The sequence below is a fragment of the Caretta caretta genome, chromosome 6 (genome assembly GCF_965140235.1).
Source record: "Caretta caretta isolate rCarCar2 chromosome 6, rCarCar1.hap1, whole genome shotgun sequence".
Classification (NCBI taxonomy): domain Eukaryota; kingdom Metazoa; phylum Chordata; order Testudines; family Cheloniidae; genus Caretta; species Caretta caretta.
Genome location: NC_134211.1, coordinates 63,946,995 through 63,970,006, shown reverse-complemented (window position 1 = coordinate 63,970,006; position 23,012 = coordinate 63,946,995). Strand labels below are relative to the sequence as shown.

Here is a 23,012-nt window from a genome sequence, read left to right as displayed (position 1 = left end):
AAGGATTACTTTAACCTAGTGTGTTTAACCTAGTGGGGAAGAGAATATATAGCTCATCTTGATCTTTAGCACCCTTAATGACTAGTTATGCAGTGTTGCAGTCTCCAAGGTGGTAACCTGCCCTCGACTGCATGGACGTAGGCCAGTTTAAGAGAGAATGGAGCAGAAGAGACTTAGAGGGATCCCTTAAATATCACAATTCTATGTCCAGGGTTTCCCTGGTTTAGTATTACATTAAACAATACAATAAAAACATCTTGAGATCTAGGTTTCCGCACAAAGATGCTCATATTTCATCAGTGTGACATGGCTTTATGTGATCTCATATCATTACTATGCCTCCATGTTTTGAGGCTGCATTGTGATGCAACGTCACTATATTGCAACAGCTGAACTATATATGGGACTAGAATTGTCCTGCAAGCACAATGCTCACAGGTTGTGGGACTGGCAAATTTTAGAGGACATGCATTCCGACTAGGACCCTCGTCCTGCCACTAAGGAGAGAGAGCTCAAATCAGCACTTGGAAGCAAAGGCCTTTCCTGAGCTGCATCTCTCCTGATCCAATCCATCAAGAACTAGAGAAGACTGAGCGAGAGCAATGTCAGCTGCTCAGTATGTTACTACATCATCATCTCCTGCTAATACTAGCCACATAAAAGGTCTACCAAATATTCCAACTCTCTTGGAAAGGTGCAGTAACTCCTTGGGTAAAACCAGGGGAAAACAAACCATACCAAAACAAGTCATGTGCACAGTATGGGAGGTCCCCTCAGCCTTCGCTCACTGACCACATCAAAACCATGCTTGCCTTTCTCCTGACTGTGCTCTTTAATACTGCGTGGTGAAGCAACCCATACAGGAAGGATGATTAATAATTCAGAGAAACACAAAAACTGCATCATCCCCTTCCCCATCATATGCAGTCAAGGCTTTCAACAAAAGCAGGTCTTCAAAAGAGGGGTGTGTGTTTATTTCATCATTTTGGAGGAAGAGAATTAGCACATCTCAGAGAGATTGCCTCACTTTTGCATCTACTCTGCTAATAAATATTTATATACCAATAGAGGAGGGAGCCTGATCTATAGGTCAAAAGTGCAGGAGTTGGAAGCAGGGTTTCTGGGTTCCAATCCCAGCTCCCCCACTGACTCACTGTATTGCCTTGGGCATATCATTTTCCCTAACTACATCTTGATTTCTCCACCTATAAAATGGGGTAGTACCCACCTCATAGGGGAGAAAGAGTATCCATTTGTTAACTTGCAAGTGCTTTGAGATTCCTGGATGAAAGGTGCTACCTAAGAGCACAGTATTGTTATGATTCCTTTGTATGTCTGTAGCACACTTCAATACTATTTGGCTAAACTGGCATACAGACAGAAAAGCAAAGAGGTTACATAAGTATGTGTGTGTTTTTAAGTGATTGTACTGAACTCTGAAGCAGAGCAGGTGGGAATAATCTGAAAAGATTCCAAAAGGACAGATTTACTGAACTGATGTCTGTGCACTGTCTAAAACATCGTTAAGCCCACAGGGCCACATCGTCTGTCCTGCTAGCAAGATGCAGAGAGTTAATGTGGCAGCAGAGAGACAGAGGATAATGTGGAGGAGAACAGCAGTGTCAGACATCACTGATACTCAGGTCCACAGTCTGCATTTGATAAATCTCATTATCTTCCATAGGATTACAGTGGGTGTAGATCAGAGCACAGTAATCAGAAAGAGGATGTAGCTAGTAAATTGAAATTTGTACACACAGTAACGGATCCATTGCTTCCCACTCATCCTCATCATCTCCAAAGGCAGGCAAGCCAGATACACAATAGGTATGACTAACGTAATGTCTATGTCTAATACAAAAAGACTGTAGTTAGAGACCTACTGTAACCGGGCGTTAGTATAAGTCCTGATCAAGAACACAACCCCTTTCCTGTCACCATGAGAAACTGTGCACAAAGAAAACTAAAAGGTGTGTACACTTTGGGACACATGGCATGTACCCCATGGAAACCTATTAAGAAACCTCCCCCTTTTTGATTCAACCTCTGTTTGGCAATGAGAGTAGCTCCAGGATGGAGGGATGTGACTTGTGCAGTACCACGAAGGCCATGGCTGCATACACAGGCTACCAACTATAAATCAGAGGAAGTTATTCTCATCCCGTGCAAGCTGGAAGGAAGAAGTGGGAAGGAATGCAAGGTTGCTGGTAGAGTTAGGGTGAGGAGGAGACATAGTTAATTCAGCTTCCATGTCTTAGGATAAGGATGCGCACAGTCATCAACAGAGTTTTAAGAACTAACCCTGAAATTTTCTTGGTGGGGTTGCTGAAGAAAGGATGGACATGGGTGAAACTAAAGAATTAATAGGATAGCCTCTGCCAGCCTGTCAATGCCTGTGAGAGCTGATGTCTAGATAGATGCCCAAAAGGAGGAGTAGAGAGATAGGAAGTGAAGGAGTTTAATAACCTGAGATTAAATTCATAATTGTTCTCACTTCTATTTCTTTGTTTCCTTTTATTTTTCTCTTTGTCCCAAAGTTAAATTACTAACTGTGGTACATAGCTTGCATGGGGGCAGGTTACTCTCATTAAATTGTGACAGGGTCGCATATTTGTTTGCTCAGCCTCCTTTTCCAAAAGCTGTGTTCAGACTAAACAAAAAGCTACCCCACACAGTCCAGACTCATTATGGAGAGACACACCACCCTTTCATGGTTAAAACTGAAGTTCTCTTCCTTCTGTAAATCCAGTTTTTACCCCTACCTCCACCTAATCTAAACCCAAAGCAATCCACCTGAAATTATACAGGTGACATATCATTCTTAATAACATTTTCTCGGGAAAGTATGGGATAAATCTTTGGGGGGGGGGTAAAAATGGCCACCATTCACTTTTCAAAGATCCACCCCCTTATGGTTTTTTATCTTGTATCTTTCTCTAGGCTGGAATTTCCAAATAAGCCTAAAAGGGAGTTTGGCACACAACTCTGACTGAAATTCAATAGGAGATGGACATCTCTCGCGCTCCTTTGAAAACCCCTAGCTTTTGTTCAAATAACTTCAGAATGTTTGGCTTAACTTCAGAATGCACTGGAGATGTTCACACCAAAGATAGATTTTTCTTTGCTTGCTCCAAATTCCTGGAGCACACACGGGGATCCTCAGGGGTGATTTTGCAAAGGAATCTTCAGAACTCTTACATAGGGTATAACTGGTAACTTAAAACAAAGGTTTCAGAGTAACAGCCGTGTTAGTCTGTATTCGCAAAAAGAAGAGGAGTACTTGTGGCACCTTAGAGACTGACCAATTTATTTGAGCATGAGCTTTCGTGAGCTACAGCTCACTTCATCGGATGCATACCGTGGAAACTGCAGAAGACATTATATACACACAGAGATCATGAAACAATACCTCCTCCCACCCCACTGTCCTGCTGGTAATAGCTTATCTAAAGTGATCATTAAGTTGGGCCATTTCCAGCACAAATCCAGGTTCTCACCCTCCACCCCCCCACACACAAACTCACTCTCCTGCTGGTAATAGCTCATCCAAAGTGACAACTCTCCCTACAATGTGCATGATAATCAAGGTGGGCCATGTCCAGCACAAATCCAGGCTCTCTCATCCACCCCCCCCTTTTCCCGGGGACACACACACACGCACACAAACTCACTCTCCTGCTGGCAATAGCTCATCCAAACTGACCACTCTCCAAGTTTAAATCCAAGTTTAACCAGAATGTCTGGGGGGGGGTAGGAAAAAACAAGGGGAAATAGCCACTCCCAGTCTCTATTTAAGCCTAAATTAATACTATCCAATTTGCAAATGAATTCCAATTCAGCAGTTTCTCGCTGGAGTCTGGATTTGAAGTTTTTTTGTTTTAAGATAGCGACCTTCATGTCTGTGATTGCGTGACCAGAGAGATTGAAGTGTTCTCCAACTGGTTTATGAATGTTATAATTCTTGACATCTGATTTGTGTCCATTTATTCTTTTACGTAGAGACTGTCCAGTTTGACCAATGTAAATGGCAGAGGGGCATTGCTGGCACATGATGGCATATATCACATTGGTGGATGTGCAGGTGAACGAGCCTCTGATAGTGTGGCTGATGTTATTAGGCCCTGTGATGGTGTCCCCTGAATAGATATGTGGGCACAGTTGGCAACGGGCTTTGTTGCAAGGATAAGTTCCTGGGTTAGTGGTTCTGTTGTGTGGTATGTGGTTGTTGGTGAGTATTTGCTTCAGGTTGCGGGGCTGTCTGTAGGCAAGGACTGGCCTGTCTCCCAAGATTTGTGAGAGTGTTGAGTCATCCTTCAGGATAGGTTGTAGATCCTTAATAATGCGTTGGAGGGGTTTTAGTTGGGGGCTGAAGGTGACGGCTACTAGCGTTCTGTTATTTTCTTTGTTAGGCCTGTCCTCTGGTAGGTAACTTCTGGGAACTCTTCTGGCTCTATCAATCTGTTTCTTCACTTCCGCAGGTGGGTATTGTAGTTGTAAGAATGCTTGATAGAGATCTTGTAGGTGTTTGTCTCTGTCTGAGGGGTTGGAGCAAATGCGGTTGTATCGCAGAGCTTGGCTGTAGACGATGGATCGTGTGGTGTGGTCAGGGTGAAAGCTGGAGGCATGTAGGTAGGAACAGCGGTCAGTAGGTTTCCGGTATAGGGTTTAAAAAAAATGCCTTCCATTGAGAGACTTAGGGAGTTCAGTCCACTTAGCTTGTTTAAAAGAAGATCAAGAGGTGCCTTAAGTACCTTCTTGGGGAGAACAGGCTGGGAACAAAAGGGCTCCTCAATCAAGTAGAGAAAGGCATAAGAACCACCAATGTCTGGAAGCTGAAGCCAGATAAATTCAAAGTAGAAATAAGGCACAGTTTAACAGTGAGGGTGATTGACCATTGGAACAACCAACCAAGGGACATGGTAGGTTCTCCATCTCTTGAAGTCTTTAAATCAAAACTGGATGCCCTTCTGGAAGATGTACTTCAGTCGAACACAAATTATTGGGTTCATTAAAGGGTTAACTGGATGAAATTTAATGGCCCGTGATATACAGAAGGTAAAGCTAAATTGTCTAATGGATCCTTCTGCCTGGTTTAAACCTATGACTCTGAGTATGAAAAGAAGCAAGAACTTCTCAATCTTTTCACATTCAAATTTTTATCTTTAATACCACAAAACCATTCATGTGGCTTCACATTTAATTTCCTTCTTTGTATTTTTTTTTTGAGATGGGAAAGACACAGATGGGGAGAAAAAGAGAATTGCATTTAAAACGTAAGTAGAGTTGTGCTAAACTGCACCCTTCTATATTTACGCCCAAAAAATCTAGCTGCAGAACTGTGGGATTGTGCAACTCTGTAGTGCTTTAGGCAATGTCAGTAAAAACCTGGTAAGACCTTTTTTTTTTTTTCTTACTGGACATGCAAAAAATCAAATTTGCCATCTGCATAACTCACACAAATGCAAAGCTATTGATTCTAATGGAGTTAACTCCTTCTACTTTACAATAATGCAAATAAGATCAGACCTTACGTCTTCCTCCCCCTAACCCCAGTTCACATAACTGGCAAATAGCTAAATAGATTTTATTCAACCTTTAAAAATAGAAAATCTCTGGTAAAATGCATTTCTAACTTCATGTTCGTGAAATAGATCTGGGCATATCTGTTAGTATACAGTTCCAAAAAGTAATTAAACGTATATTTAGCAGAGACTTGGCTTATTATCCTGAGTTTGGTGCCCTTATTGAAAAAATATCCACAGTCAAAGTAATACAGAAGAAAATCTAAACACAAATGGAAGCTTCAGTTTTTTTATTTAAATTGTTACACTTGGCTGATTTTGGGTACATTCTAATCTATGATTAATTTTGCAAGAGCCAGGCCCATTCATATGGTGCAGGCATTCAGATTCCAAAATAGACCAAGGTGATCCTTACCGGGATTTCCCTATCCTAAAGACCTGGTTTCAGTTTCTGACTGTGGTAGAGAACTAACTTCCAAAAATAAATGTTAAAAGTTAAAATGTGTGTGCTGTCACTTGTTAGCAATTTTGCTGGTCGTGTAACATCCTGGGAAATTTTAGTTTAGGATGCAGTTTTCAGGAGCTCCCCTATGCATGGCACATCACAGCTCAGCAAGTGTGTCCCTTTGTTTTAAAAAAAGAAAAGGAGTACTTGTGGCACCTTAGAGACTAACCAATTTATTTGAGCATGAGCTTTCGTGAGCTACAAACACCTACAAGACCTCTGTCAAGCTTTCTTACAACTACAATACCTGCGGAAGTGAAGAAACAGATTGATAGAGCCAGAAGAGTTCCCAGAAGTCACCTACTACAGGACAGGCCTAACAAAGAAAATAACAGAACGCCACTAGCCGTCACCTTCAGCCCCCAACTAAAACCCCTCCAACGCATTATTAAGGATCTACAACCTATCCTGAAGGATGACCCAACACTCTCACAAATCTTGGGAGACAGGCCAGTCCTTGCCTACAGACAGCCCCGCAACCTGAAGCAAATACTCACCAACAACCACATACCACACAACAGAACCACTAACCCAGGAACTTATCCTTGCAACAAAGCCTGTTGCCAACTGTGCCCACATATCTATTCAGGGGACACCATCACAGGGCCTAATAACATCAGCCACGCTATCAGAGGCTCGTTCACCTGCACATCCACCAATGTGATATATGCCATCATGTGCCAGCAATGCCCCACTGCCATTTACATTGGTCAAACTGGACAGTCTCTACGTAAAAGAATAAATGGACACAAATCAGATGTCAAGAATTATAACATTCATAAACCAGTTGGAGAACACTTCAATCTCTCTGGTCACGCAATCACAGACATGAAGGTCGCTATCTTAAAACAAAAAAACTTCAAATCCAGACTCCAGCGAGAACTGCTGAATTGGAATTCATTTGCAAATTGGATAGTATTAATTTAGGCTTAAATAGAGACTGGGAGTGGCTAAGTCATTATGCAAGGTAGCCTATTTCCCCTTGTTTTTTCCTACCCCCCCCCCCCCAGACGTTCTGGTTAAACTTGGATTTAAACTTGGAGAGTGGTCAGTTTGGATGAGCTATTGCCAGCAGGAGAGTGAGTTTGTGTGTGTGTGTGTGTGTCCCCGGGAAAAGGGGGGGTGGGTGAGAAAGCCTGGATTTGTGCTGGACATGGCCCACCTTGATTACCATGCACACTGTAGGGAGAGTGGTCACTTTGGATGTGCTATTACCAGCAGGAGAGTGAGTCTGTGTGTGTATGGGGGTGGGGGGATGAGAAAACCTGGATTTGTGCTGGAAATGGCCCAGCTTGATTATCATGCACATTGTAGGGAGAGTGGTCACATTGGATGAGCTATTACCAGCAGGAGAGTGAGTTTGTGTGTGTGGTTTTTGGAGGGGGGTGAGAGAACCTGGATTTGTGCAGGAAATGGCCCAACTTGATTATCATGCACATTGTGTAAAGAGTTGTCACCTTTGATGGGCTATTACCAGCAGGAGAGTGAGTTTGTGTGGGGGGGGGGGGGTGGAGGGTGAGAAAACCTGGATTTGTGCTGGAAATGGCCCAACTTGATGATCACTTTAGATAAGCTATTACCAGCAGGACAGTGGGGTGGGAGGAGGTATTGTTTCATGATCTCTGTGTGTATATAAAGTCTGCTGCAGTTTCCACGGTATGCATCCGATGAAGTGAGCTGTAGCTCACGAAAGCTCATGCTCAATAAATTGGTTAGTCTCTAAGGTGCCACAAGTACTCCTTTTCTTTTTGCGAATATAGACTAACACGGCTGTTACTCTGAAATAAATCATTTTTGTGGCTTTTTTCCTGCAACTTCTCTGGTTTTTCCACAACTTTTTTAAATATGTGGACACCAGAATTGTTTATAGTATCTGTCTCACCAATGTCATACACAGAGGTAGTGTTTCCTTTCTACTCCTACTCGCTACTTTCCTGTTTATACCTCCAAAGATAACATTGGCCCTTTCTGCCACACCATTGCACTGGGAGCTCCTGTTCAGCTGCTTGCCCTTTTGCCACCTAAATCCTTTTAAGGGTCACTGCTTTCTAGGATACAGATTCCCATTCTGTAGGCCTGGCCTGCATTATATGTTCCTGGATGTAGGAATTCACATTTGGCTGTATTAAAATGAAAGGGTCCAGCTTACCAAATGATACAAATTACTCTCTATTAGAGTATTATCAGGAAATTTTCAATGGAAGTTTTTCCTTGGAAAATGCCAATTCCCTGAAACCAAAACTTTTTGAGGGAACATACCAGTTTTCATGTAGCTACCATTGGGAAAAGTTTCTCAGGTCTAGGATGGAGAGCGGACCCCACCTTCCGAATAGCCAATAGCCCAGTAGTCAGGGTACTCACCTGGGATGTGGGAGACCAAGATTCACATCCTTGGTCTGAATCAGGCAGAGCTGGGACTTGAACCTGAGTCTCCCGAATCCCATAGAAGTGCCCTAACCATTGGGCTATTGGCTATTCCAAAATGTGTCTTTTGGCTATCTGTCTCTTTTTACATCAAAAAACTTAAAAATGTCTTGGTTTGGTCCTGATACCAAACAGGAACATTTCTGAAATCTCAAACATTTCAGCAGAATGAGAAATCTATTTCCTGCCCAGCTCTACTCAATATGACTGCCCTGTGCTCATGATCATGTATCATTCTGCCAATCTTTGTGTCATCCAGAAATGTTATCAGCAATGATTTTACATTTGCTTCAGACCATTGGCTATATTTGCTCAAACTTAAAAAAATAAAATAAAATAAAATAAAATGAAAGTGGGGTGGCAGTGACAGCCTATTTGGGCAGACAGCAAGCACTGGAAATTTCAGCCTGAAAGATGAAAGTGTAGTAAAGTTATGAGAAAGCAGAAAAGGGTGTTAGAATGGAAACTGTTGTGCAAGCTTAGTTGGAGTGAGCCTGGCTGCTACAGTTGTAATATGGGTGGTGATGGCCACACAGTAAATGCAATTTGTCTCACAACTTTGATCACCTCAGCTGACATTAAAAAAAGTAAACAAACAAAGCCACCGTATTTTTCTTCTCGTATATGCCCTGCCTGTTCAGAGAACTGTAAAATTAACATTTATTATGGACACAGTGGCAAGGTTTTGGTCCAGCATCTCATAAACCAAAGATGTCACAAAATCTCAGGGCTAATAATGAGGGTTTTAGCCTTTTCGAGAGTTAGGAATACCTCTTTCTACGAGGATAAACATTTTGTTTCTAGTACTGGTAAGAAGTTGGACCTTATAGATAAAACATTAGAGAGAATAAAAGAACAATTTGAGGTCATTTTTAGAAATTTCTGAAGTGTATTAGACTCCCCCCCACCCCCGGGAGGATTGTACAGTGGGACTTGCAGCACTAGGCAGCTGCCTGACTCTGCAGACTCAGAGATCCAAAATAAAAACTGTACCAATACATTATTTATTTCAAAGTCTCCGATTCCTAAGATGCTTTCTGTGCAAGATATATGGCACCAGAATGGTGTGGTACGATGGAAAAGTTGGACACGCCCTTTGGAGATGGCCTGGTGCATGTGGAAGTTTACGCCAGAGGAGTTTCTTGCATTTAATTATGGCTGCAGGTATGCAAAATATTTGGGTGGTGGAGCAATTTGCCTCACTTGGAGTGGACTGTTGAAAGGTTTCTTTTTCCCCTTGCGCACTGGCTGTTGATACTGTAGCTTGAAATAAATCAGCATGAAGATTGTGAAGAGCAAGATAGTGAAGGATGCTGCCAGAAAGGGCCCCATTAAAAGGTTAGAAATACACAACGCTTTGAAGACTTAGGAAGTAAGCATGCAAGGTTTTTAGAAAGGTAGCTGGACATCTCTCCTCCCTACAATACTGCTTTGTGGTCAGCTTTATTTACAAGAGTGCTGACAGAGAAATCCAAAAGGGATGCTAAATAAATATGAAATATTCTCGAGGGCTTGCCTTTACCCACATCCACTGTTTTTGTACCATGAAAATTTCACAAAATTGGCATTTGGAGCGCTTATATCTAGGAAGGGAACAATGCGTCTCCACTCTAGCATATTTAACTTCTACTACTGTACAAACGTTTTTCATTCTGTTTGTATGTATTCTGATAGGCCAGGCATATTGTTACCTGATGGACTGCACAGTATGCAGTTCATATGCCCTCAGCCACCATGGTGATTCGGCGGACTTTAACTAAATATTGATGCACAACTACCAATGCTGAGAATAACTGGGCATAAGGCGAAACCCTCAAAAATAAATATTTATGTCAGGCAATTAGAGACCATTCTGCTCCCTTCAGTATCTTCAAAGATCAAAGTCTGGTACATTTGCACATTGATCCTCCAACATCAAACACATGCACGGTTCTCACTTTCTCTGGAGTAATAGGGTATGCCAGCATGACTGCTCTAAATAAAATATACACATACATGCATGTCTGTCATGCACACCTCTAAATACTTCAACATGCACACCTTTCTGCTGGCATTAAACACTTCAGTGTTATCCAGCAGATCATACATAAACCAGAATAATCATCCTTTGCCTTTATATACACCAAGACCTCACCAAAACACCAACATATTAATCCTCACATTCCTGTGAGGTAGGACAGTGTTGTTATCCCACTTTACAGATGGCCATCCACAGGCATGGAGAAGTTTAAAGGCTGCCTGACGTTACACGCGCCATCTGTGGAAGAGCTGGAAACAGAACCCAGTGATGCCAACCGCAGAAGTTCAAAAATCATAAGCCAGCCCTCAACATATCATGAGATTTATTTTAAAAAGATTGCATTGGGGGGGTTGGCCTGTCTTTTGAGGTTTGAACTCCCCCTGCCCACCCCTAGTGTATACGTGGCAGTTTAAACAGCTCTCCCAAATGTACACAGTGAGGTGATGTTGACGTCAGCTGCAGGAGCTCTCACTGGCTGCCTGGCTTTTCCCCAAAGCCCAACATTCCAGTTAATTCATTCTGTGTCCCACCCAGCCCCACATCTGCCCATCTCTCAGCCCGGCAATTCACTAGGCACCTCCCCACACCACACATCAGTTCTGCCTATGCCCCCAGCACCACCTCTGCTCCTCTTGCAGCTCCAGGGATTCTTCAACCCTCTCTCCCAGGTCTGGGGAGGCTACAACAGGGTCCCTTCTCCCCCTTTCCAGAGAGGGAGAGAAGCTAAGAGCAGAATGGCCCATTGTTCCGGGGGGAGGGGGGGAGGAGGAGGGAGCAGAGCTGCTGGGGTGTTTCTACTCCCTCCTCTCCTTCCCCCTCCTGTGAGAATGGTGTTGGCTGCTCCTTCTCACCCCCTCCCCACCCAAGAATTCCTCTGGTCTCCAAAGGGAAGGGGGAAAACTCTGCTTACCTCCTGCAGCAGCCTGATTGGTTGCTCTTCCCCAGGAAGTGGGGAAGGCAGCCAATCAGAGGGGTTTTCCCCATAGGTGCTGGAACTAGGGGTGCTGGTCGGGCTGCCACACCCCCTAGCTTAAAGTTGTTTCCATTATATACAAGGTTGACAGTCTGGCTCAATGGATCTCAGCACCCGCACTATAAAAATTGTTCCAGTGCCTCTGGGCCTGGCTCACATTTGCAAGAGGGTTAGAGCTTCTCACAACATGGCCAGAGGGCCTCTAGCCCCAGCTGAAATTGCAAGAGTTGGCAACACAAGAATTTTGATCCTCAGTCCCGTTATAGCCACTAGTCCACAGAGCCTCCATAAACAGATCAGAATTTTATTAGCCCTCTCTTTATGCCCCAGAGGATGAAAGACAAAGTGACGTCCTCCTACTGAGCTCTCATTACACACTATAAATGGGATGTTCTGACCTTGATGGTAGAACAGCTTCACAGGGGCAGGTGGTCAGGGTTACAGTGACAGAATAGAGTTTGGAGCTGTGGCATTAGTTTTCCTTGTATCCAGTAGAATTAGAACGATCTCTAGTTCAGAGCAAGAAACCCTTACCCCACTTAACTCACGTCCAGAGCTCTGTAGCTGTCTCATTCATGTTTGAAATCTTTCCAGACTCACCTTCCACCTCCAGCAGGTGCGGCTGAGTTAATGGCCTGTACCATGTCCGTAGTCAGAGCGTCCAGTAAGCTGGTAATAAATTCTACTTTCTTCCCTTCTGGGCAGCCTGCAAAATGTGAAGTGGAAGAGTATCTTGAGAACACAAAAAGTCAATCTCCTACCCTGATTCAACGCTCTTCAATGGGGAGATAGCACTGTCTCTGTAACTGTAAGGTTGAATATGACACCATTAATAAGTCTCTAACCAAAGGTAGAAGAATCCTTGAGCAGCTTTTAGCCTCTCACATGTACTCAGCTAATTCCAGCCACCTCCAGATCTGCCTGTGTTTTGCATGAATACTACTTTTGTTCACTTCTTTCCTGGTTGGTGCCCCAGTTGTCTGTCTTTCTCACTTCACTGGGTGACTCCTCTGGGGTCTAGTAATGGCCTCAGATCACCAGCTTCCCCTGTTGACCAGAATCAGTGTTCACTGTTGATTCCTGGCATGCTCACGGTAACCCCTGCCAGGAAGATAGCCTCCCACCAACACAGAACACCATTGTCAACATTTTCTGCGTTCCCATACGTACACACACATGACAGTGATCTAGAAACTTACCACAATCACTTTGACAGCTGAAAGTGACTTGCAAATTATTATAACTAAATTCCTCCTTTGCAGTAATGCAGGCTCCATTTTCTGCCATACCCAACCTAAGGAAAACAGTCACGAGCATCTCCCCATATCATGTATATTACACACACTCATCTGCCCCTTAGCGCTCATTTGGCAGGCAGTCCAGAAAATGTCAGCAACGTAAAGGGTAAGCTGCTATGGCAGCAGCAGTAGCCCACTCACTTAAAAGAGCTTTTTGTTGCAGAAATGAGAAGGTTGAAAGCTGTTTGCTAGAAGTCATCTCCCAGGGGTCTCAGCATCTCACCCTCTGCTGGGACTACCAGAGGTGCTTGCAGATAGCAAATGACAAACTCTCCTTCCCTCCTTCTTCTGGTTTTTGTGGAAGCAGCCATGACACAATTTGTATAGCATAGTATGTGCGCGTGTACACATGTGTGTGGGTAAGTTTCTCTCCCCTTGGTATCTGCAGGATTTTTTATGAAGGGGCAATTAACGTAGTGGCTGCAGTAATGCAGGTTTCAAAGGATGGGATGACCCTTTGGACAACCGCACTGAGTCCTCCAATAAAGGGGTCCCTCTCAGATAATTAAGAGTAATTGGGAAGATCTCACTGATGTTTGGCTTGGGAGTATTACTCCGCTTGGGGAGCACATAGGAATGGGGAAGTACAGAACATCCTATAGCTCTCCTCTCCTTCCCTCACTCCTTTGATGTGACTGTGTGGATCACTAATGGCTCATCATACCTAAGCCCAGTTAATACACTGACGACGTGATAGAAATCTCCAGCCTGAATCAAATGGGATGGCATGATGAGACTGCCTACAATGGCACGTAGCCAATCTCTGACTGTTCGTAGGAAAATATCCCCAGTGGCCTGTGATGGGACATTAGATAGGGAGGGCTCTGAGTTACTACAGAGAATTTTTTTCCCAGGGTCATTTGCAGGTTTAAATTAGTGTAAATGGTGGGTTCTCTGTAACTTGAAGTCTTTAAATCAGGATGTGAGGACTTCAGTAACTCAGCCAGAGGTTATGGGTCTATTACAGGAGTGGGTGGGTGAGGTTCTGTGGCCTGCAATGTGCAGGTGGTCATACTAGATAGTCATGATGGTCCCTTCTGACCATAAAGTCTATGAGTCTATAAATGGAGTCACAAATGAACAAGAACCACAGCAGTTCTCAGACAGTTTGCAGCTGGGGTCAGCAACCCTCTGTGGGGGGGTTCCTGAACAACACCGACAGTAACCATCGTGCAAGCCATACACCCAGCTATCTTCTTGCACGCGCGCACACACACACACACACACTAGGTTGGGGCAACCCTGCAGTTTCTACCCCATGTCCAAGCTCCACACAAATGAAGGGAAGGGGCCAATTTTCACCATCTCCCTCCAAAGGGAGGGAGACAGCAATTAGAGCACAAAGATGTATTAGAAGCGATTTTCATCCTCTGCCTTCAAATGGTGGGGAACCACTTCTCACACACACAAAATATCCATGCTAAAACATATACATACAGCAAATCCCCATTCTTCTAAACAAAACATAGACTTTCCCCTTTTCGCACGTAACCAGCATTAACGACAGACAGATGTCTCCTCCACTCTAACCTGGAAGCTCTCGGTCCTTGAATGGATCATCAATCTCTGTGCTCTTCGATCTGGCGTCAGTTTCACACACTGGGGTCTCATAGCTGGAAAAGGAAGAGGGGAAAGAGGTTCAATCATTTGATATAGTTTCAGAGAGATCAGGTTGTCATTAAGACGTTGGTGAACATTTCAGTCTTGCCTCATAGGCTCAATGTAGAGGACACAAAAAACAGGAATCCAGGTGAGAAATAAATTGGCTCAGACTCAATCTGCATATGACCAGGGTGATGCTTGTAGGAAGATGGAAGCACTTGGAGGAATCAGCATGAATGTAATTTTGCCTTCTATATCCCAGGCCTCTTCCCTTTGCTTGTCAGAGAGCGGTCATCTCTTGGGGTCCTCAAGAACTGTTCACCATCAGTGGTTGCCTAGATGGCCAAGAAAACCAGCTGGCCAGGTGGTCATGCTCATTTCTCTTAGATGCAAGCTTAAGCACAGCAAGCCAGGAATTCTGCAAGGGGGAGTGCAATGCATTTTACCTTCTAAGGAAGGAATATCCTTCCTTAGAAGGTAAAATGCATTGCACTCCCCCACCTCATTCTCCTTCCTTAGAAGTTTTTAAGGTCAGGCTTGACAAAGCCCTGGCTGGGATGATTTAGTTGGGGATTGGTCCTGCTTTGAGCAGGGGGTTGGACTAGATGACCTCATGAGGTCCCATCCAACCCTGATTCTGTGATACCTTGCCTTGATCCAGATGAGCACCTGCAGAGTACATATTTCAGCATGCACCAGCCTATTAAATAGAGCAGACCAATAAAAGCATCTCCGGGAGCTATACTAGCTGCCAGTTCAAACCGTTCAAGTTCGGTTCGCTCTCTTTAAAAAGTTTCAAATAGCCCAGGATTGAGCTATCTCAAGGGTGCCCCTCTCTACAGCAGCTTTGTCCACTACTAATGACAAAGCCAGGTTCAAACTCACAGAGGCTAGTTATCAGAGCTTGCTAGCCCCACAATTTGTTCTAGTGGAGCTTTCGAGTTGCGGGGCACAGAGGATCCCGCCTGGAGAGCTTTACGCAGCACAAGAACATAAAGATTTCAATACAGAATCTGTTTCTGTATTGAAATCTGACTGCACATGAAGTTCTCTACTCTGAGAGCTTTCTAGATAAGTACTAGCCATGACAACGTAGGGTCAGACTATTCCTGGCCACTATATGGATACACAAGGGTGGGGATAATGCAAGCCACTTTCTTCCCTGTTGTACCACTTGGTCAGTGGTAAGGGACAATGAACACAGGGATTGTATTTTTCTAACAGTCCAGGGCTGCATGCCAGCTCAAAGAGAGCAGGTATAGGGAGGAGGCAGGACCGTTCCTCCTCTGCATTGGCCATCTTTGCTGGCTGGACAGAAAAAAGAAGCATGCCGTACCACCCTGAAGGATGGGCAGCAGTAACATTCCCCCTGTGCAGTAAAGGACTCCTGAATTTCCTCCTGTGGGGACTCTGCTCCTCCATGATGCAGACATGTGCCTATCCAATGCAACTGAGCCCTTAGTGCGATAGTTCGTATCAGTGCTGCTAACTTCAACCTAAGCCACTGCCACCATCACTCAGGAAAACCAAGTTTCCAAGTGTTTCTAACTCAGTGGTGGTGTTCTTTTCTTTGCAGATAAAAACCAGGCCCAGTCCTCAGAGAGAACCAGCCATTCTGAGCATTTCAAGTTGTAAAGTTCAGCTATGTTTGAGCTGTGTGAGAGCGGTAAAGGTTCTTCAAGTGTAGTTTATATGGGAAGTGGTTGTTCACTTCACATTAACTCTCACATAGGTTACTGGATTCTGCAAAAAAAGAACTTAGAGCGAACATGGCATATTTGAGCCTGAAGGCAGCATTTGTCAGAACATTAAGAGCATGTGGAAACAGTGAATGATAATGAAAGCCTTGAGAAATCCCTAAGTTTGATGGGTGCTACTATATATATATATACACACACACACACACACATATACACACGCTATAATACAGGTCCTTTCCTCTCGGCTTCACTGAGTCCAGTGCACACAACTGGAGTGAAAGATGTATTCTTCTCCACTTCAAGTACAGTACCCATCAGTGGGATTTTAAAAAGTGTGCATTCATGTGGGTAAACATACACATACATTCCATATGTGTGTTTCCTCTTCCTCTGCCCCTCACCCTTCAAGTAATAATACTTAGCACTCCTATAGCACTTTTCATCCCTAAGTCTCCCAGAGCTTTTCCGTTCTCATTAACCCCATTTTACAGATGGAGAAACTGAAGCAGAGAGAGGTGAAGTGACTTGACAGTGAGTCAGTGGCACAGCCAGGAACAGAACTAAGGTTTCCCAATTTCCACCCCCATGCTTCATTCACTAATCAAAAGATGCTTCCTTTGCTGAACTAATGGTAAAGACTAGAAAAGCAGAGTGTATGATAGAGGTAGGGAGATCCTTCTAGTATAGCTGTACTTCTGAGTTTAAGTGTGTGTGTGTTCTGTTAGAATTGTCCTTTCACCTTGCCCTATAGTTAAGCCCTGACAAGTTCAGTGCACATAACAGAAATGAGATACTAATTAGTCTATTCGGCTGTAGAAGGGACTGGGTCCAGGAAGAGGGGAAAATATTAAGAAAATATGAATAGTCATTTAGACAAGGAGGCTTAAGCACCCAACTCAGGCCCAACTGCATTGGTTGCTGACTGGAGCATTATCTACTGTTGTAAACAGGAATCTAGACTGCATAACTCTGGTGTGGCAATTCCCGGATTCTTTGGTTCCTTTGTTCTCTCTGAACTGGTGTCCTCTCCTTCATAGTTATTTCATGCTCCACCTTACAGGCCAGGTTCAAAGCAAGTTGCTCTCACCGTGTAGAAGTACCAGGCAAGGGGCGCCCCGTGTCCACCAGGACGCACCAGCAGTACCCCGTGGACTGATGACATTGCACTGGTTTGTACAGCCCGCCAGGAGCACACTCTGGGATGACAATACCCTCACGGGGGTTCTGCCTTGCCTCCTCCAAGGCACTCTGTCTCTCCTGGTCACAGGAGTGAACTTTCTCTGGAAAAGAAGGAAAAACAGAAACATCACCCTCTGCAACAAAACATGGCTTCAGGGCAACTCTCAGATCTCAGCATTCAGGATACTAGTCAGATCTGAGAATGCTAGATCTCTCTTCCTTCCCTAGGAAACTCCAGTATTCAAAAAGGAGTTTCCTAGCATGCACAAGGATCAGTGTTACATTCTGGACCTGAAATCCTCCTCCTAATAATGTCAGCCAGCCACTTGTGAAGAGGTGCACCAAACACATTTTCCACTCTGGCCATCAAAATGGCTAGGGCTGCTCCTGCTTTCAGTATGTCCTAGAGAGAGTGCATCTACTGCATACCCTGGGGGAACAGAGAGGAGGTCCAGCCCCATCACCCCTCCCTGGGGCATGAAAAGAGTGTGCTATTGCTTCCTTACTCCCTAGTATGTCCTAGGGAATGGAGAGGGCACCTAGGCTTCCCTTTCCCTACACAGTACACCCTGGGAGACTGGAGACAGGGCCTTGTCCCTCTCTGTCCTACTATACAGAAAAAAGGGCCTCCTTGTTGGCATCATCCACGAGGGAACAGATAAAACAGGTGATATGCACTAGGGAACAGACCATTTGGAAATGTCCCCTATAGTCATCCAGGAATCTGGAACCTTCTGGTCCAAAGGTCAGGCTTCTAGCACATGAGTTAAAGGACAAACTCATTTAGCTGGCAGATGTAGTAGGCTGCTGTAGTAGGACCAGCCACTAGAGAGGGATGACACACACACTTTACAAACCTATAATGTTAACAAACTATTTAACTGAAACAGTTGAGAAAAAAATTCTGTTTGTTGGAAGACAGCAGACACGTCCACTTGGCCTTTGACCTGAGGGCTGAGAAAATTGTTGCTTCAAGTTCTCTAGTCACCTAAGGAATCAAGAAAAAAGTGGAAGACAAGACTTGACATTTTTAAGGTTAAAAAAAAAGTAAAGTAGAGAACACCCCAATAAACTCTCTGGATTTTCTTAAAATATGTATCATGATAAAAAGTGTGGGGGGGACAAATGCTCCCCTCTTCCCTACCCCCTTTTGAGGGTCACTTTAAGAGGCCATATTGCCCCAAATCCTTTCCCATGCCAAGGATTACTTCAAGTTTTCAGTAAAGAAACTAACTCAGAACCCTGACAGGAAGCGTCTCAACCTGAACTTGCAGATGTTTTGATGGTCAGTTGGGACACACTGCATTACACAACTGTATGCTCTTTTTGAGGGGCAGGTGGTGTCAACCACACAATTAGTCTGGCAGCTTTGAATGGAGTTATTTGGGCACAGATTGCTTTGGTTACCAGAGGCCAACTGGCCATTATTTATAATTGTTACATAGCAGCCAATGAAAAAGGTTCCAAGAGACCACAGATGTCCTCCATCCCAAGCATTTCAGACCCTCCTTGTGAACAAAAGACACTTGAACTTTGTCACACACGAATCCACACCAATGAGGTTTAACATAAGAGCCTTAACTATGTGCAAGTCTGACTCAACCAGAAATAAACATGATTGGCAAGGAGTGGCGGGGAGGGGGGGGGGGATAAAATCAACACAACTGAAAGGGCTCAAGTCTCAGCTGATATTTAAGCTGACTTCACTTTGCTGACAGATTTCACGTCTTAAAAAAAAAATTGTGACTGTTCCTGAGCTGTATGCAGACAGAGGAGTCATTCAGTAAGAGGCCTGTGGGCTTCTGAACAAATCAATTACATCACAAGGGGCCAGCTTACTCAAGCTCCCTGCCTGACAGCAATGTACACCTGGGCCGTGGGGTGAGAGGGTAATTCATTTAGTTCGATGAAGCAAACAAGAGAGCCAGAATTCCATGCCTACGATCACCTCATTTTTGATTAATTCACTTTATTTAATAACCAAAAGAAAAAACTCCATTGAAAAGAAGTGCATTCCATACATTTTTCTGTCCAAATCCCCAAAGCTTCCTCAGTGCACAAATTCTCTTGAGTCCTTGGAGTCTTGCAAAACTGGCACTAAAAGTGTCTTTTGAAAAAAAAAAAAATACCAATGCTTTTTTTGGCCCTGCACAACAACTTGTTATAAATTAAATCACTTTTCTTTTAATCAGCCGTAGCCTTAGTTGACATATATGGAGTACTCTGTTAGTGTACATCACTGTGCATGTATATGCAGTGCACAAATGTACATTCATATACACATACCTATGCTTGCATTATACCAGTGGCATTTAAAATCATTTTCTCTTTGCCCAGTATACTAACAGCAGAGATGTGGGGGAATGGATGGCCCAGGGAACTCCTAATAGTATCCAGGGCGGATTGATAATCACTACCATCTTATGGGTGTTTAATGGGGTATGGGTCCATCTACACAGCAAAAAAAAGCCTCTCAGCAGCAACTCTCAGAGCCCCGGTCAACCAACTTGGACCTGGTCTACACTAGGGGGGGATCAATCTAAGATACCCAACTTCAGCTACGAGAACAGCATCTACACTAGACAGGATAAATCGATCCCCGATAGATCCATCACTACCTACCGATCTGGCGGGTAGTGTGGACATGGCCTTGGACTTATGCGGGGGGGCGGGGGGGGAGGGCTATGAATAGCAGCGTTGATGTTTAGGCCCTGGGCTGGAGCCTGGACGCTGAAACTGTTGAAGTGGGAGGGTCTCAGAGCTTGGACTCCAACCCAAGCCTGAACATCTACACAGCTATTTTTAGCCCCGCAATACAAGCCCTGTGAAACCAAGTCAGTTGACCTGGGCTCTGAGACTTACTGCCACAAAGTTTTTTGGGATTTTTGTTTGTTTGTTTTTGCTTTGTAGACCTACCCAGTGAACTGAATTTGGCAGCCTTTGTTTAGTTCATGGCACATAGGCATCCATGTCACAATGAACACCATCATAATTGGCACTAATTGGTTCCTTGCTGTCTTTCTGCCGAGATTTCCTAGGACTGAACGGCCTATGGAGGCTCTAACCCAAACCTGTCTAAACTAACAAATTGTGTAGCCATCACTCTCCACTATTGGTGAAAGCTGCGATGTAGGCAGGACTGCCGTAGTAATTTTACTACCATGCCTTCTAGAGCAGTGTTTCTCAGTGACCAGTCTGTGGGCCAGCGCTGGTCCCTGAGATCTCCCTGACACAGTTGAGGAAGGCAGCAAGCAGGCCCCTGAGAAAAACACTGATGAAAACACTAGAATCCTAGCTATATTTCAGCATCCATCATGGCATCACTGATGGTAAATTCTGACTATGAAGTTTGCTAATGCAGAAGAGGCCTTCTAGGAGTTTCCCTGAGACAAGTCTGAGGTGCTGCTCACTGGACGGAAGACTCCAGGGTCACTCTTTGGAATGACTTCCTTCTCAAGGGGTCGCTCTGGCACCTTTCACTAGTGCCAAATAATATTGTTGTAATTTTTTGAACTGGAGTTAACATTTAGGGCCTGATCCAACACCCACTGAAACCAATGGGAAGATTCCCAGTGACTTCACTGGAACTGGATCAGGCCCTCACTGTGCAGATTGTTTTTCTGGGAAACCATCTCACTGGCACCATATAATCTACGTGCAACATGTGACAGTGGCAGGGCATTTAGAAGGTATGGATAGAGGCTTTTTATCATTCGTACAAATGCATGAATAAAGATGGCATGCAAAACCCCACTCATGGCTACACATCTCTCTCTCTCTCTCTCTCTCACATAGCATTGTATATTATATACATAGATATGCGTGTGCACACAAAAGTTTAGGTGCTGGCCCAGGTTTTATTCAGTTTTCTTCTGTTGTGTTGGATACTTTTGAAGGGCATCACAAGATTTAACATGGAAAAAATGTTTCTATAAAAATCATATATGGAAAGGTCATGCTGACCTGAGCCCTCCGGTATGATTTTTGGAAGTTTCAATGTTAAAAAATTACAAGATATACTTTGCAATTTAAATATTACATATATTTCAAAACAGTTTTTAAGTGTGGTATGGGGATGTGAGAGTAAGTAACTCAACTTCAGTGGCAAATCAATCAATTTGCAAGGAGTTGATGTTGGTTTAGTCGTGGGAGAGGAGAATGGGACAGTTGCAGGATAGCTGCTTCCTGTTGGGGGGAAATGTTTATCTAAATGCACGTAGTGATAACAGTTTACGTACAGGAACCCTACAAGTTTTTTCTTCCCTTAACTCTTAAACACTAGGATCTCACACCTGTGTACTGTCACCTCCCCAATTACACCACAGCTGTGAAATAGGACTTATTTATTAGCAGGTGGTGGCATTTTTGCTATATCTGTTAAATAAATACGTCCTCAGGTTTCATCTTTAATACTTTCATTAACCGTGAACAGAATTTGCAAGTGATACAAAATTGTGAAGAGCTGCCAACACCTGCAAAAATAGATAAAACAAAAAAAAAATACTCAGTGCCATATCTAGACACTCAGAGTCACAACAGTGGCTGATGGCTAGATAAATAAGAATGGATAGATGTCCAAAAAAATTAGAAAATTAAATTCAAGTTGGATAAATATATGAAGGGCAAACAATCAAACATTTTCTGGGAAGTAGTCTCTTAAAAAGCAGTATTGTAATAGAGAATTCAGTGCAATGTGTTAGCAAAAAAAAGGATCACTGCTATTTGGAGTTAGATACATGGATGCAGTGTGCCACAGAGCAGGAAGGCACTTAAGCACTTGTGAGACCTCTCCTTAGCTAGCGTAAATTGGCACAGCTCAGTTGACTTCATTGGTTTACACCAACTGATGATCTGACCTACTGTGCTCATTTCTAGGCACTCTGTTACAAGAGACATGTGGAATTCAGAAAGCGACAGCGATTAAGGGGTTAGGTGGATTGATTTATGAGGAAAGATTGAGAAAACTAAGGATGGTATTTTCAGAAGCCCTCAGCATTGGCCAAACTCCATTCTTATTTAGATCAACAGGCGTTTTACCGTTGACTTCAACAGGGACAGAATTAGATGGATGTTGAGGGCTTCTGAAAATCCTATTCTAAATATGTGTAACTTCCATAAACGGTAATAACGAGGGGCTATGACAACCAGTTATAAGAGCATTAACACCACTAACGGAAAGGAATTGTTTAGACTAGTCCAAATCCCTAACGCAGAGTAATGGAAAACTAGTACAACAATAATTTATACTTCTACAGCACTTTCCACCCAAGGATTTCAAAGAGCTTTACAGATGTTACATGAATTAGCCTGAGACCTCCCTGAAGTAGCGAGCAGAACGATTCCTCTTTTATAGAAGAGGAAACTGAGGCACAGAGGGTGTAAGTGATATGGCCATGGTTACACAGAAAGTTGGGGACAAAGCCCAGGTTAAAATTCAGATCTCCTGGGTTCCGGTCCTGCACTTTAACCATAAGGCCAAGCTTGCTCTTATCAGGACTAGAGAACGTAGGCCGGAGGAGTTCCCTGATGGCCAGTTCTGTTAGAGTAAGGAACAGTTCCACTGAGGGAAATGGTGGACTCTCCGTTGCTTGAGACATTTAGAAGTAGACTGGAGAAAGCACTTGTAGCTTGGTGGCTACAGCACAGTCACACTGACAGCAAAGGTAAGATGTCTAAACAGATCTCCTGTATCTCTCAGATTTTTTATTTAGTGAACCTCCAAAGAAGTCATCTCGATCTAGGACAGTGGAATCTTTGGAATGCCAAATAAGCTGTGAGCCAGACGCCAG

At 43.8% G+C, this 23,012-nt stretch overlaps 1 protein-coding gene across 6 annotated transcripts in view; it reads right to left on the bottom strand.

Moving 5' to 3' along the window:
* The window catches only part of SMOC1 (SPARC related modular calcium binding 1), a 205,841-nt gene that overhangs the window by 35,216 nt on the left and 147,613 nt on the right, over positions 1-23,012 (bottom strand). For all 6 annotated transcript variants that reach the window (XM_075129653.1, XM_075129652.1, XM_048853166.2 and 3 more), the window contains exons 8-10: positions 17,132-17,324; positions 14,273-14,355; positions 12,045-12,150 (exon numbers count right to left, since the gene is read on the bottom strand). In XM_075129653.1, coding sequence (XP_074985754.1) covers positions 12,045-12,150; positions 14,273-14,355; positions 17,132-17,324 — 382 coding nt within the window. The remainder of the gene's footprint in view (positions 1-12,044; positions 12,151-14,272; positions 14,356-17,131; positions 17,325-23,012) is intronic.